Source organism: Primulina huaijiensis, chromosome 7 (genome assembly GCF_012295235.1).
Source record: "Primulina huaijiensis isolate GDHJ02 chromosome 7, ASM1229523v2, whole genome shotgun sequence".
NCBI classification, from domain to species: Eukaryota; Viridiplantae; Streptophyta; class Magnoliopsida; order Lamiales; family Gesneriaceae; genus Primulina; species Primulina huaijiensis.
In genome coordinates, this window is record NC_133312.1 from 23,337,054 (window position 1) to 23,352,865 (window position 15,812).

At 34.7% G+C, this 15,812-nt stretch overlaps 3 protein-coding genes across 5 annotated transcripts; 1 reads left to right on the forward strand and 2 right to left on the reverse strand.

The window, feature by feature from the left end:
- The first annotated feature begins 103 nt into the window (after positions 1 to 103).
- LOC140981801 (uncharacterized) lies at positions 104 to 2,767 on the forward strand. 2 transcript variants are annotated; one of them, XM_073448271.1, is made up of 6 exons: positions 104 to 603; positions 990 to 1,111; positions 1,547 to 1,676; positions 1,768 to 1,844; positions 1,933 to 2,125; positions 2,249 to 2,767. In XM_073448271.1, exons 1-6 carry the CDS (start codon positions 543 to 545, stop codon positions 2,362 to 2,364), a joined length of 699 nt encoding a protein of 232 aa, XP_073304372.1. In that variant the 5' UTR covers positions 104 to 542; the 3' UTR covers positions 2,365 to 2,767. The 2 variants fall into 2 exon arrangements, with proteins under 2 accessions (XP_073304372.1, XP_073304371.1); XM_073448270.1 differs by having other exon boundaries at positions 473 to 603; positions 2,243 to 2,767.
- A 2,435-nt stretch (positions 2,768 to 5,202) lies between these two features.
- On the reverse strand, positions 5,203 to 6,225 carry LOC140980665 (auxin-induced protein 22D-like). The gene is made up of 3 exons (XM_073446636.1): positions 5,983 to 6,225; positions 5,702 to 5,901; positions 5,203 to 5,624 (listed from the first exon to the last, which is right to left on the reverse strand). The coding sequence occupies exons 1-3, from the start codon at positions 6,153 to 6,155 to the stop codon at positions 5,452 to 5,454; spliced, it is 546 nt and encodes a 181-aa protein (XP_073302737.1). The 5' UTR covers positions 6,156 to 6,225; the 3' UTR covers positions 5,203 to 5,451.
- A 3,980-nt stretch (positions 6,226 to 10,205) lies between these two features.
- LOC140980663 (F-box/LRR-repeat protein 17-like) lies at positions 10,206 to 14,647 on the reverse strand. 2 transcript variants are annotated; one of them, XM_073446633.1, is made up of 11 exons: positions 13,943 to 14,645; positions 13,531 to 13,632; positions 12,680 to 12,824; positions 12,398 to 12,582; positions 12,202 to 12,306; positions 11,947 to 12,044; positions 11,631 to 11,851; positions 11,439 to 11,505; positions 11,266 to 11,351; positions 10,709 to 10,807; positions 10,206 to 10,540 (listed from the first exon to the last, which is right to left on the reverse strand). In XM_073446633.1, the coding sequence occupies exons 1-11, from the start codon at positions 14,527 to 14,529 to the stop codon at positions 10,475 to 10,477; spliced, it is 1,761 nt and encodes a 586-aa protein (XP_073302734.1). In that variant the 5' UTR covers positions 14,530 to 14,645; the 3' UTR covers positions 10,206 to 10,474. The 2 variants fall into 2 exon arrangements, with proteins under 2 accessions (XP_073302734.1, XP_073302735.1); XM_073446634.1 differs by lacking the exon at positions 11,266 to 11,351 and having other exon boundaries at positions 13,943 to 14,647.
- Positions 14,648 to 15,812: the final 1,165 nt, after the last annotated feature.

Sequence of the window (15,812 nt, forward strand, 5' to 3'; positions counted from 1 at the left end):
GCTCGAGTTGAAGGATTAATACCCGATTCATATATGGGCTCCCCAAAATCCATCCAAACATTGGATCAAGAGGGCATTGAAATTTAGGGGGAAAAAAAAAATTGGTATATCTTCGGTCTTCCGTTTCTGTACGAGCAATTTCTCCATTTTTGTTTGCAAGATTTTCTTTTTAATGTTTTTGGTAGGGCGAATTCTAGACTCTAATATTGTAGGTGTTGTATGTTTAATATGTTTGCATAAATGCCTACTTGAGAAGTTGCTTGTCTTGGCGTAACAGTTCAAAATTTCAAAAGAATGGGTTTGGTTTTCTGTGTGATTTATTTTATGTATCAATTTTTATTGTCAAAATGCCAGAAATATGTGCTTTGATTTCTATATGTGGTTAGCTTGATTGTGGGTTCTTCTGAAATTAACTTCCGTAATCGAGTTTCTTACTATATTATTGTGAGTTGGAGCTCAATCACTGTTACAGATCGAAAACTTAAGGAGAAAGTTTGCCATTTTCGTTTCGGAAGAGAAATTGGACAGCCACTCTCTGGAAAATGTTTGGGATTTCTTACGGTGAGCTTTTTCTCATTGTGGGAGCTGCGGCTGCTCTTATTGGTACTCTCTTTCTTCTTAATATGAACGTGTAGCTACTAACAGGATGTTGTGTTCGATTATTGAGATCAATTTTAGCCTTGTTGTTTTTTGTGTGACGTTTAAAATCGAGGCCTTATAAGCTAATTTGGTGATTTTACAATCGGATCTGTTGTGAGACGGTCTAACACGGATTATCTGTGTGACTGTGTGATAAGGCAACCATGTTCATATTTATAATAAAATTTAATATTTTTGGCATAAAAATTTATATTTTTTCGGTGGGTGACTCAAATAAGATATACGTCTCACAAAATTGACCCGTGAGACCGTCAAGAGTTTTTGTGTTTACAATTTAGTGTACATTTCTTTTACTATGTTAAAGCTTGGACATTTTTAATGGAAATTAGGGCCAAAGGATCTACCAATAATATCAAGAACAATGGGGAGATTAGCTGGGCGTGCAATTGGGTATGTTCAAATCGCACGCGGCCAGTTTGAAAGTGTTATGCAGCAATCTCAAGCTCGCCAGGTCTGTGTTTCTCGCTCTTACATGCCGTAGGCACGAAAGCCAATTGTTTAAACGGGATCTACTTGTCCACCAAGATATTTCTTTATCTGTTACTTCCTAGTTCCAAATGCTATGTTGCACGAGGGGTGTATGAAACAAGGGGAACTGAACGCTTGAGAATAAAAGGACTTGTTGAAGTGCATCAATTGTAATTTTTTTCTGGGCCATCAAGATGACATTGTTAATGTATTGATCTTAGTGGATTTTATGCATATAGATGTTTGATATGCATACATTGATAATTTTATGTTTTGTTTTGATGGGTGTTACAGCATACTAGCAGGTTTATGTGAGATTTTTTCTCTGTGATGCTTTTTCCCTGTAGCGCTCTTGAATAGCAATGTAATTTTAGTCTATCTTGATTCTTGAGTATGATTATCTTGGAAAATCTGACAGGTACATAAAGAACTGCAAGATACGATGGCTCAATTAGAAGCTATACGCCATGAGATTCGCTCCATTTCTTTCATGAGTCCTGGTCCATTGACAACGAGACTAGTCGACAACATTGCAAAGCCTAAATCCGGTAAGGAAATCACCATATTTTTCTTCATTTTGTGGTTGTGTAGACCTCTTCTTTTTGCATGACCTTGTATAGTTATATTGCTTGAGCACAGTTGACACAGAAACTTCGAAACCTCCTGATGAGGTTGCAGCGATAGCTGAGACCACAACAACCATTGGCATGCCCAAGGTATTGTGGTAGTTGTGACTTGTGACACTTGACGATGGTCGACTTTTCAATATTATTTTTTAATGAATGACTTGCATGTTGCTTTAAGGATCATAGTTCAACTACCTCATCTCCATGTGACATTCATAGCCAAGCAATGACTTATGCAAGATTGGCCGACACTTCGTCCTTGGGTGTTAAATCTATGGATGAAGTTCTGAATGAGTTAACCGATGAGTCTGGGCAGTTCACTGTGCTTCCCATATCAGCTGAAAGTGCTGGATTGTTGCCAAAGCCGAAAGGTGACTATCTCTACATTCTTCTGAAAGTCTTTACTTTTTTCATCACTTTCCCTCTTTGATTTTGTTGCAATTATTCCGTTCTCGCATTTTTCTGATGTTCATTCATGTACATACGAGGCATAGAGCGAGACAACTTCAGGGGATCTGACCTATTGTTGGAGGCTGTACTTGAGGAGGATGTAGCACACAAGGCCAAGGAGTTTCTTGCACAGGCTCAAAAGCAGATGAAAAATGAATGAGATGTTAGCAATTGTTTTTTCTTTTCGAACCTTCCACAAGAAGAGTGCTGACAAAATGGCAAATTTTCACGGGCCTTCAATGCTCAGAATTGGCATTTTTTAGCTAGCTGGAGATCTTTCAAATTCCATGTGTTCTCTAAAGAAATCGCGAGTATTGCTCTGAACCCTACTCAGATCCACCATATCCACATCTAAGAGTTCTGCACTCTTGTCAAACCAGAATGTCCTGAATCTGGTCTCTTGTTCGAACATGAGCAGGAACACGTGTTTTGGTACAACGTATTTTCTCACAGCCTAAATTCTGTGTTATTTTCTTTGCATAATTGCTCACTATGTGTTGAATTATAAGGCCCACATTTTCCTGGTTGTCTTGATATTTTGTCGGTATATCGATGGCTTATATGTATAGTTCTTGTGTACCTGGGGAGACAACTGATATAAATTTAGTGAATTGTTGTGTAATTAACCGGGAAATGAAGTAAGGTTTCTTGTTGCATGCCCGTTGAACGTTTTTTGTCTCAATGGTAACAATTTGCATCAGAAGCACCAAGTTTTGAAAATTTTCTTCTCTTTGAGTTTATAGTATACTTAGCTGACCATATATGATGTAGTCGTAGATATTTATGATTGAGAGTTTGGATACTAAAGTGCGTAACTAAAAAAAACACTTGAATTAAATCCAGTTTTTTTTAAAATGTTTTTATTTAAAAAAAGTAGAAACGATTTTGACATTTTGATAAATATTGAAAAATACTTTTATTTTTATTGTTGGACTTGTTAAATAATTAGTTGAATCACTGTGTTAACATTGTTCTAAAAGACATCGCCTAGGCATCTCTCAGACGGTGTGGGGTCACCCATCACCCCAATTTTTACAAAGACATTACCTCTGGATCTGATCGTAAAAATCAATCGCATGGGCGGCTCAAAATCTGCCTAGACGAATTAATATACATATATATTTTTTAAAATCGGATTTGAAAATAATAATAAAAAAAATTAAACAATGTTAGTGAAACAAATATGACACAAGGATAGATTGTTGATGGTGAAGATGAAGATGTTGAGACAAATATTGAAATTGTAAGAGACCTTCACGCAGAGTCGGGCATGGGATTTTTTATGTCTGAGACGAGCACAAAAATATGATGTCCTTAAAGCTTAATATTCATTTACATTGATAAATATGATAATATAAATAACATGAATTCTAGAAATAAAATATAGATTTTGTCCAAAAACAATATGTCATAAACAAATATTAATAAAGCCAAGATCATCCAAACAAAATATGAAATTCATGTTTCGAACTAATACGTAGTTACTTGAATATTTTACGTTTCGCAGTTTTGGAAATGAAAGTATTGATTAACTTTGCATGATCATTTTTCTCGAACACTTTTTTCTTGATCAATAACATAGTTAAGTCATTTTGTAACATAGTTGATCATAGATAAGTTTCGAGCAACTTCCACTAAAAAAAATTCTTTTCGACAAAGCAACTTTTGATGAATCACAAAAATTATGCATCCAAATGTCGTCGTATTAGTATTAGCACTTTTTTCAGGTACTTTTTCAATTCGTCGTATTAGTACTTTTGTGTTAGGTTATTACTGGTTGTTCTGTAGTATCATGAGAAACAATCATTCAATCTGATCCTCGAAACACATTTCGGATGTGACAAATAGATTTTAAGAACATTGTAATTCATACAGACCTCGATTTGTTATTGTATTTTCTTTTCTCACAATATTGTTCCTTTGATTTCTGTTCGGATTTATGTTTTTTTTTTTAAGTTTACAGTATTTTATTTCTCAATTTCGAGAATTTCGATATTGATTAACAGTTCCTACAAAATAACTTATGTTTACTGCAGTATGACTGAGAATTAGTTTCTGATCTCTCTATATACATACACGAAATAAGAACACCCGCTGCAAGTTACTTAGAGTCATGATCAGCCTGTTATATATTAATATATTTACATATAATAATATTAGAAGTAAATTAAATAATAATGAAACGATTTTAAAATTTAAATTTGAATTGCAGAGATGCATTGTGAGAGGTTGCATCTTACTCATTTGGAGATGTCTTTTGGCTTTTTGCGAATCATTACAACCTTTCATAATTAATATTTTAAATTACATCTTCTTTGTATTAATACAAGAACGTTTTTCACAGAATAGAATTGAGATATACATTCAACTTTGATAAAGACTTGAAAGACTCTTGCTCTGAAAATTCGAGGGAGTGCAAACTTCGAATTATGGTGATTATAAGTTTTGTATCCTGAAAGGTTAATTCTTTGTGAACCATTTGTACCTTTTTGGAAGGAATTAATATCTTTAAAGATAGCATCAAATTTGATGTGCCTTAACATATATACAAATTTCATTGCCCATTTGATTTTTCATGTATGAAATATTGATCATGTCACACGGCTCTCTATATGTCGGTCCAATTTATATCTTGATATTTTATATCACCTAAATTATTCAATAATTTAACATATAACTTTACGAACACAAATCACACAATCTCTTTCAAATATATAAAAGCACCTTTGTAGAGTTGTGGTGGTACTGGAATCCGGGACCCTTGATAGGGATGATGGGATGCGTGTGTTTTGTAAATTGTTGAGTTGTTTCCAATTAAAACCACATATTTAGGTGTCAAGTTTAATGATCTTGTTTGCTCCAAATTTGTGAAATGTGGGACGTGCCAGATGCAAATGCAAATGGATTATATATATGTTCATAAGAACTTTCATTCTTGATTCAGTAATTTTACAACTCTATTATATGAAGCGTTGATCTACTTACATGCATCCAAACAAACAATAAAATGAAATGATTCATTGGGATCTCATATTCAATACATTGCAGTACCCTATGATATATACGCAGTTTCTAAAAAGAGAGGCTGGAAATAGCCCTTTGAAACTTCAAAAACATGGCCATTTCCCAGTTGCAGATTCTTACTGAATTTCATGGATGAAAAAGAATCCTTTTTGGGGTTTATTTTTCATGCATGAAATTCATAAACTTGTGATCACTATCCCCTAATTGGCCTGGTCTTGTGAATCTAGTGGCCTCCCAATCCTTTATCCTCAGATCCCTTCATAATCCTTAGCCTTTTGCAAGAAATGACGAACATTTCCCATGGAACATCTCCCACCAACATCCAGTCCCCATCCTTGTCTTCATATGTTGGGGAAAATTCAGATCCATTGTACCCTTCCCTCTCCGAATATACCCCTGAAAAAGTTATCAAATAAAGATTTAAAAACCATCCATTTCTACATAGTTTCTTGAATTTAGAATTTGTTTCATACCTATGGTGCACTTGAACATGCTCTCCAATGCCTTGAGCAGATCAAGGTAGTTCTTGTAAGCATTGAGATCGATCTTCCTTAGATATGGAGCCCCATCCATGCTCACCTTCACGAAAATCCCAGATGCATCCGACTCCAGTTTCTTGGAGAGAACATTCTTCCGGTAAGATCCCACCGGCGGCCACCCGACCACTTGGGCCCTGCGATTATTCGGGCACATTTTTAGATCTCAGGATGCAATGTTAAATAACAGTGTGATAAGGTTGTCTGGGTAGGCTTACTTGGGAGATGGAGCTCTGCATTCTTGCTGCTGATACGAAACTTTCTCTATTTCCGATGAAGATCTCTTGTTGGTTTTCGCGCAAGATGGTGGCGGCTTTTGCTCGGATTCTTGGGATCCCGGCAATCCGAGGCGGAGCTCGGTTGCTTGCAGATTTAGATCGTTGGCTGCCATTTATTTATTTTTTAAACTTGTGCGAATTTTGGTTTGTTTAATGGGAGAGTTCTTGGAAAAGTTTTATAGCGGAAGAGTTTTGGGAGGGGGAGATATAGTACGACTGTACGTGGACGCCCAACAGCAGGATTATGGTCCCCACGCGCTATCCTGTGCGCGTGTTAAAAGCTTCTCTAAAATGAAAAGTGTTCTTCCATCTTATTAATTTATAGTATTATTCTTATATTTTCAATGCCAAACTTAGACTCTCAAACAAAGTACCTCAATTCTTCTGATGATCTGAGCCTTCTCTCAATCTCATATGTTTATCTTCGATGCTACTCCTCTCCATTATGTTGGGACCACACATTTTACGTGAAATACTTGGAACATTGTCCGTTTCGATCTCATCATGGATTTACTGGAATCCCTCATCTCTTTCGTTTAAGTATCCAAATATTCCACCCACTTGAATCGATCTATACCAATGATTTCGTTCTCTCAGACAACCCTACTTGTTGTCACATGAAAATCACATATCTCTACAATAATATTATGTTGTCCACTTTGAACTTACGTTCTCGTGAATTTGTTTTTTGTCTTTACCAAAAGTAGTATATCTGAATTTAGGTTTCATGTTTAAGACGAGTTCACGGATTAGCACAAAACTTCCATCAAATAAAAATTTAAATGTAGAATGGGAAATTATATTTTAAAGACAAATAATTACTCATTGTATAGATCTACTATATTATAATTTATATTCATCGCTCCTGATATCGATACAAACTATTTAATAATTCCTCAAACTTTATCATAAAATTGGGAGTATAAAAGAATAATAAATCAATATATAAAATTATTTGTTGTGGGGACATAACAGATATACATGGTGGTACAATTAGTGACAAATCCCATGACTCCTTTCATGCAACGAGGGAACCAAGGTGGGGACACCAACGGTGGGGATGAGTTCTCTGGGTCTTGGTAAAATCAATTCTTAACCATTGGATCACTTATTTAAAATATAATAATTTTTTTAGATAAATATTTATCAAGTCAACTTTTTGTGCATTTAACGGAAATTATGGCTATCAAAAGTAATATTTAAAAATTAGATTTAATCACTTCATGTGAATTTTAAATTTAGGGCGTTTTTAACATTATATATTTTATAATATTTTTATTGAAATCTTCAAAGATGCCCTACTTATAATTACATAAATGTAATTGAATTTTAATATAATCATTATTAAATAATGTTTAATATTTGTGTCGATGGACGAGTTCTTGGGATATTGGTAAAATCAATTTATAGACATTGGATCATGCATCTAAGATATTTTTATAAAAAAAATTTATTTCTAGATGAGATATATATTGCGAACTTGAGAATTTGATGTTAGATGAACTACAAATTATCGATATTATTAAACAAATTTTGGTATTAAATTAGACGGGTCGAACAAATACTCACGACGCTTTGGAGAAGAAGGAAATTTTGGGGAAAACAAAAAAAGCAGGATCAATTTGGGATAATGCAAAACTTATGTGAGACGGTCTTACGGATCGTATTTTATGAGACAGATCTCTTATTTGAGTCATCCATGAAAAAATATTACTTTTTATGCTAAAAGTATTACTTTTTATTGTTAATATCGGTAGGGTTGGTCCGTCTCACATATAAAGATTCGTGAGACCATCTTACAAGAAACATACTCATTGGATAATGGGGAACTAAATCGAGAAAGTGACAAAAAATGATGAAATAAATAAAAATTATCCAGTTGAATAATTTAAATACTTTTATAATTAGAATATAACAACAATTTGAATGACATTATTTTATTTTGAAAAATTTATTTTCAATTTCCTTTTAAAATGAGGGGCAAATATCCATAGGACCATCAGCCCATGTGTGGTGGGGCCGGGATCGTCGGTATATGGGCTTGGCAGGGCACATGTAGGTATTGATTGATGGACCCTTTTCTGTGTGTAAATTGGGTGAATTGTATGTGACTTGTTATATGAATTAAAAAAAATTGAATTTAAGCTTAATATTATTTTTTACTTTGAAAACTTTTATAATATATTTATCCTCAATTTGGGGATTTATTTAATTTTGTCTGTCAATATAATATATGATGAAAACTATCGTTTGGAAAGTAGGACATCGGATCCTAATGTTTCAAGTTGGATGTTTATTAAGATTTTTATTATCTTCTTGTAATAATTTTTGGAATAAGAAATAAGCCTCAATCCATGACTATTCGGGCAATCGCCTCAAAAACTTTATTTTATTAAAAGTTATAATTAATAATAACGATGAAATTCTGATTTTTTTAAACTACATAGTAGCTCAAGTATCACGTTTCTACTTTTTCACAAGCAAAAACAATTATTGTTTTTCGACAATCTTCTTCCGAATAATTACACTACTTGTGATCCATGAAAATAAAAAATATGACATTCACTATAACGAAAGTTTCATCATTTTATCAAAAATTATAATTAGCGGTAACAGTACAACTCAATCGCCACATTAAAGATCTCTTACTCACCAAAAAAGAGTTATTGTGTTTGAGCAAAAACTTGTATGAGACGGTCTCACAGGACGTATTTTGTGAGACAGATCTCTTATTTGAGTTATCCATGAAAAAATATTACTTTTTATTATAAATATCGGTATGATTAACTCGTCTCACAGATAAATATTCGTGAGATCGTCTCACAAGAAACATATTCTATTGTTTGTGTTTCAAATACAATGACAACATGAAATGTGAGATATCATGGTGGAAGAGGAAGATAAGGACATCACTCACCATAATTTGTTTTTTTTTAAAAAAAAACAAAAACACACCTTTGATTTAATATTTAATATAAGATTCTATAAGCAATTAAATCCTCAACTTTTAAAAATTAATTTCCTAAATAGAAAACAACCTGTGAGGCTTTATGTGCCAAAAACAAATTCCCCTCTCATCCACCAAAATAACAACTAAAAATGGCTGAAAGTACAAAGCAAGTGGGCATTGGATAAAAATAAACTAAGTGTCACATTAAGCATGCTGGCATTCTACCCCAAAAGGTCCACTTCTTGAAAACATTATATTATGATTTTTTTTTTTCCAAATTGCTTTGAATTTCATATCACATTGGATGATACTTTGTTTCATTATATTTGATGTGTCATAATATACGTGGCTGTCGGATAAAATACTTATTTTATATTTTCCGATATAACTAGTTGTAATGATAATTTAAATTTTTTAGACTTTATAGTAACTTAAACATCACGTTTTAATCGTTTTAGTAGAAAATGTAGCTTTAAAAAATTTAGTTATTATTCTTTAATATTTGGATTTTGTTTAATAATGTTATATAAATGCATTGATACGGATATAAGGTTCAAAGAATCGAGCCAACACGTGTGGGTCTTGCCACACGTGGACGAAGGTATGGGTTTTAGTTTTTGGGCCCAATCGTAGCCCATCCCAGCCAATAGAGGCCCTACTTTCAGTCCTTACTGTCAGTTTGGGCCATACCAGTAAGGAGTTTTCGTCCACATTTTTCGTACAATAATTCGATGGTACGTACCACATAATATAACATTATGGATAAATTCAATAAATGTAATATGTCAATTATGCTTTTGAATGTCATATTTCTATCTCTATTTTTGTTTGATTCGATTGTAGTTTTGTTATCGTCTAATTCATATAATTAAATCATTAATAACGTTGTTAGATTTTTATAATTACATGGTATTATTAATTTAGTTATACGATTTTGATACATAATCATATAAATATAATTGATTAAACGAAAGATATATAACAAAAAATTTGATACCACGACATAAATAAGACTAAAATTAATATTTTGCATTCTAAAAAATACTAATACTAAAATATATGTCATCAAGTGTCGGCCAAAAATACTCGTTAATCAATTTATAGGCTTAATAGCTTCAAAAGGAGCCAAGAAAATGAAGAGGGTAGATACTATACTGTAAGAAAATGTTGCTATTTTGAAGGCAATAATTTTCTTTATAGAAGAAATAGTATATAAAATTTTGAACTTTTTTATTACAAAGCAGCGTCTATCCTATCCCTCAAAGGGAGAATACAAAGTTGGTGATGCAAGAGTAAATAAATAACAAAATTCATCTTATTAGAGCCTAGTCTATTGATCCTTTAATGAATCAGAAACATTGTATTCATGTTTTTATGCTACATATAAAGGCATAACAAGCCTCAACACCTTGCATGAACTAATCCAGGTAACATGTTCCCGATCGAGTTGAACACACAAGCAAATGTTGCCACCGTGTTCGACTAACTTGCAGCCACTACACATGGGCGTTTTACACCCCTTCTCCGTTTCTTGTCATCATCAGAATGCTGCAAAGGTGGACCAGAAGTGAGGCACATTGGAAATCGTGAATTGAGAGATCGTAACATGTGCAAAATATTAAAGAAAATGTGACCAAATCACTTGGAACTTTTACCTAGATTGTTACTTTTCAAAGATCATTTCAAGATTATAAGATGGAAAGATTGGAGTTATACCTGAGGGCTATAAAAATATGGGACCTGTACTCGTTTTGAGCCATCAGGCATACGTTTGGATGGAAAATGATTTTCTATGGCAAGAGAGCTCTCGTTGACCTACATGAAAGCCATTGAGTTCAACAAGCAAACCACCGAATAATAAAATCTGTGTTGCTACTTAAACCATAAACATACTACTTAATTTTATGTCAAATGACTTATCAAGACATTCTTCCTTGATTTACTGTAACTATGATTATTTATGGATAACTGTGAACAAAGAGCTTAAATAAAACCGAGAAAAAAAAAAAAAGACAGGCGCGACAATTCGTATGATTTAAAATATTGTTGAAAGCCTCATGTAATAAAGCTATGAATATTCTAGTTTTTTTTTCACATTTTGGTGATTTATCAATGCATCTTACGCCACATAATTTTTCTCATCGAACTTTTAGCTGCCTCGGAAGATCAGTCAGAGACATACATTTTACCCTCAAGTCATATCGCACTGAAAAATGATTTGGAACTGAAAAATATGATCCACGATGGAGAAACTTAGGTAGTTAGGCTGCTACCTGATTTTCTATTGTTTTGACCAGCATATCTTGGCAATCAGATGCATGAACACTTTCTAAATCAGGGCATTGAAGTAGCAATCTCTCTGGTGTCAAGTGCAAATTGTTACAACATAAGAAAAGAAAAACCCCAGCACCTAAAAAGTAGCTTGTTCAAATGAATGATGAACTACCTGGATGTAGATTTCTACAAGAATTGAGGTTCAAATCTTTAAGGTGAGGACAGTTCAAATATAAGGCCTGCATTTTTCAAAAGCATCGTGCTTACTCTAGATTGAAATCCATGCAAGACTTCTGCAAAAGGCAACATAAAGTGCACTTGCAAGCAAAAGAATTATGTGCACTTGCAAGCAAAAGAATCTTACATCCAAGCCGGAACAACCCCATAAGCTTAGCTTCTTCAACCGATCATGTTTGATAATTAGCTTCTGGTATACAAGATGCAACTTGCTGTTGGGTGTTTCATGTAACCTAGAGCCGTAATCCTCTTCATCGGTACAGCTTTGCGAACTGGGATCAGATATTGTCATTCCACAGTCCAAGAGTTCCAGACAGGGCAATTGAGCAGCTGCAAATTGAATCCCACCTACAGATGATGCATCCACAGAGATGTTTAACATAGAAGATGAAAAAGTGTATATCTTTAACTATAATAGTTTTATCACAGGAATCGAGGGTTACTTGAAGTAATGTTGGGACATAGAGCAAGTAGAAGTTTTGACAATGTTTCAGGAAAGACATTGCAGATCATTCCAATGCCACTGTCAGTGATGCTCGACCTGATACAAAGCAAATAGAGACTAGAAAACATTTGACATCCATTGAGTTCAAATGAATTAGCATTGACGTAGATATTTGTCCAGTTAGTAGGAAGTTCGTGCACATTTCAACATTTCAAGCCCATAGAGAAAAATACAGCTAGGGTTGGAAACATACCCACTCAGATCAAGCAATTCGAGCTTTGGGTAGCTTGAACAAATTGATGCCACCGATCCATCAGTTATTGCTGATCCGAGTAAGAGAGACAGCATCCTCAATCCCCTAGAATTTAAGCAATGACACAGTTTTCATTGAACTCAATCAGAAGCATTCATTGAAACAAATTACCCCATCATATCTAAACAAAACCAACCTCAAATTTGCAGCTGTTAGAGCTAGCACGGCAGCGTGTGACAGCCGCATTGAAGCCATGTGGATGTTTTGCAGCTTTGGGCAGCTTCTACCCAGAGCATCCATAACAGCTGTAAGATCTGTGTTATCGTTTTCTTGTAGAGAAAATCCTAGAGATATCTCCTTCAAGTTCGGTAAATTGACAATCTATGCAAGATTGCAAACAAAAATCACAAAGGTCGGAACTAAACAGAAGATGGAAGTAGACATGATCACAAACACACTGAGTCTGCAGAGTAAGTACCGTTTTCGAGAGCGAGTGAAGATCCGAGAGCCAAAGAGTAGATAGAGTGTTTGAAAAAATTACAAAACTCCCAAGGGTACTGCACCCTTCCATCTTGAGACTCGTGAGGCATCTTTTATCGGTGATAAAACGACTTAATTCCTCCCTGAATGGAGTCATAAGATGGGTTTTTAGCACTCCAAAGACAAAAACTCTACAACTTCTTGAGAAGGATATGCTATCTTTATCATCACGAAATATGGAAATGAATACAACTAAAACATGGAAATGAATATAACTAACTTCACTTGATATATATACCAGGCAAACATCCAAGCAAGAGTTTGAAGTAGTTACCTTAGCTAGGTTCTAATTAGATTAAACTTTTGTCAACTCAAGAATCTGAAGTTACTATATACCGAAAATTAAAAAAACACATCAGAGATATCTAGAACATCATTTCTTAGATAAATCAACAGAAACCAAAGCATAACAATCTAGACTCAAGCCAACTATATGATTCTATATTTATTTGATAGATCCACCCTTTTGTGCACCGACATGTCCATATATGCCATGTAATCTTGGTAAATCATAAAGCAAGCTGACAACTTTGAGCCGACGAATAATTGCATATGGTGAAGTCAAATAGAGATCAAACATATTGGAGAAAAGGTCTGATCCAGATCTCAAGCAGCCACATTTTGATTTGTGAAGAAAATACAAGTATGTTCAATGTGTAAGCAGTAAGTCCATTGCCTAAAAACACTTCCCACTCCAAGAGATAATAGATGAAGAAAACACTTGAACTATTTCAATCAAGAAAAGATCGTGATACTCGTGTATCAACTATGAAGGATAGAAATCAATACCCAGAGATCCGATTGACGGAGGTATCAGCTGTGAAAATCTGCATCGACTGCAAATTCGGACATGAGAAGGCAATGCACGCGAGCATTGTTGCATCAAAATCACTGGAAACCACAAAAAACACATAATCAGATCAAGAATCAATCATTTGGTCAAATATTGTATGGATTACAACTCGTTCGTCATCATAATTGTTCCAAAGAAAGACTATAAAAACTTTTCAATGAATTAAGAAGCTTAAAATAAATTTTTTAGATCCAATGGTTACTCATCGAGTGTTGTATTTGGCTTATAGATCTTACTGAATTTTGCGTTTTTTACTTAGCATTTCTGTTATCAAATTATTTTTTAGTATTCTCGTATCAAATCTGTAATAAAATCTTAGATCTGATCATCAGCCACCATGATTTCGACCTTTCGATTCTAAGCGTAAGTTTCAGGAGTCCAGTGCATTTCGGCAGCATGGATCCAAGAAATCCTATCTGGGCTTTCGCCGGAACCCCAAGTCGAAGCTCTTCCGTCCCCCTCCAAATCCTCCGAGTAGCATCCCTCCACCCCTTACACACACCCGCCGCAGCCATCAACCCCAACGGCGGTAACCTCCGCAGCACCTCCCACATACAACTCATTGGCAACACCCCACAAGGGTTTGGATCCGGATCATCAACCCACTCCGTTTCTGACTCCTCCGCCGAGACAGCTACACTAACATCGTCAAACGATAGAGCCCGCCGACGCATCGGTGGAGGCAGCGAACGGACAATTGACAGAGGAGAACTGTCGTCCAGTTTCTCCGACGCCACCACAGAGGCGGAGGTGGAAGACGTATCAGGAGTGCACACAGAGGATACTTCATCCTCGTTTTTCGGCAGATGACACGAATGGCCCTTCTTGGGCAACCCGCATCGACCGCAGCTATAGTTTCCACGTTTCTTGCCACGTTTAACGGCAAAAACAGCGTCGGGGATGGGAGTGGCGGGGTGGGGTAGGTGGCCGCGCATTTCCTGCAGTACAAAGGGGAGAGAGGAGCGAGAGGGTAAGGAAGAGTGGAATGTGGGGAGAAATAAAGGGCGGGGATGCAGCAGAGAAAGGCGCGGGAGGGAAAAAGCAAAGTTGGCGCCTGAGTTTTGAAAATTATGGGGCAACAACCCTACTGTGAACAGCTCATGCTATTGCACTGTGCTTCTTCTAAAAAACTACATTTTCTTTTTTGGATTTAAAAAAAATGTTTTTATTAATTAATTTAAATATACACTTTGGATAGGAAAAAATCATCAAGCTGATGTACAATCGTATACTAGTCATGAGGATCCATAATTATGAATATTTAACCAAAACTAAAGATAAAATATCGGTTAAGACATTATTTATTATGAGTGTGAATGAATCAATCAAAATTTAACATATTGATTCATATTCAAATTTATCGAATTTGAGTTGAACTCAAACATCTTTGGATTTTTTTAATCCGAAACTCAAATTATTTTGTTCAATAATTTCAATCCGTTCAAAATTATCGATATTTTTAAATACAATATATATATATATATATATATATATTAAATAAATATATTTCAGTTTTTCGAGCTTTACTTTTTAACAGTGGTTCGAATAGCTCGCAAATATGCTTGAATATTTTAATCCAAACTCAAAATTAAGCTCTAATTCGAGACGAATTGGGGCAAAGAAATATTTAATCATTCCAACTTGAATATGGTTATTCAAACTCCAACTCAAACCCTAAAATTTTTATTTATATTCAGCTCGATTTGGTCCCTCCTTGGTTTATAATCATATGATTTTGATAATACACTGGGTAATATTTATTCATCAAAGTAACAAAGTTAGAGTATATAATCAACAGATATTTCAAGACTGTCAAAGCAAATTTGGTATATAGACACCGAGAACCAGATAGGCAAATATTATTGTATTATTTTTAGTATCTTTTCTCAAAATATATTGCGATCTGCCAACTTTTGCACGTCCTCGTTTGACTAAAACATTTAATACTTGTTTTTTTTAATTATTTTCTGAGATAAATATTTAATATAATCTGATTCAGTGTAAATATAGACTGAGTTAACTTATCTCACACATAAATAGGGATGACAATTTTCTCCGAACCCGCTGGAGGATCCGATACCCGACCCGAATAGAAGAGGGTATGGAGAGATTTTTAGACCCGATTAAATAATTGGGTAATCGGGTATGTGGATTTTCGGGTTCGGGTATGGAGGCGGGTTCGATATAATCCGACCCGAATACCCGTTCAAATTTATAT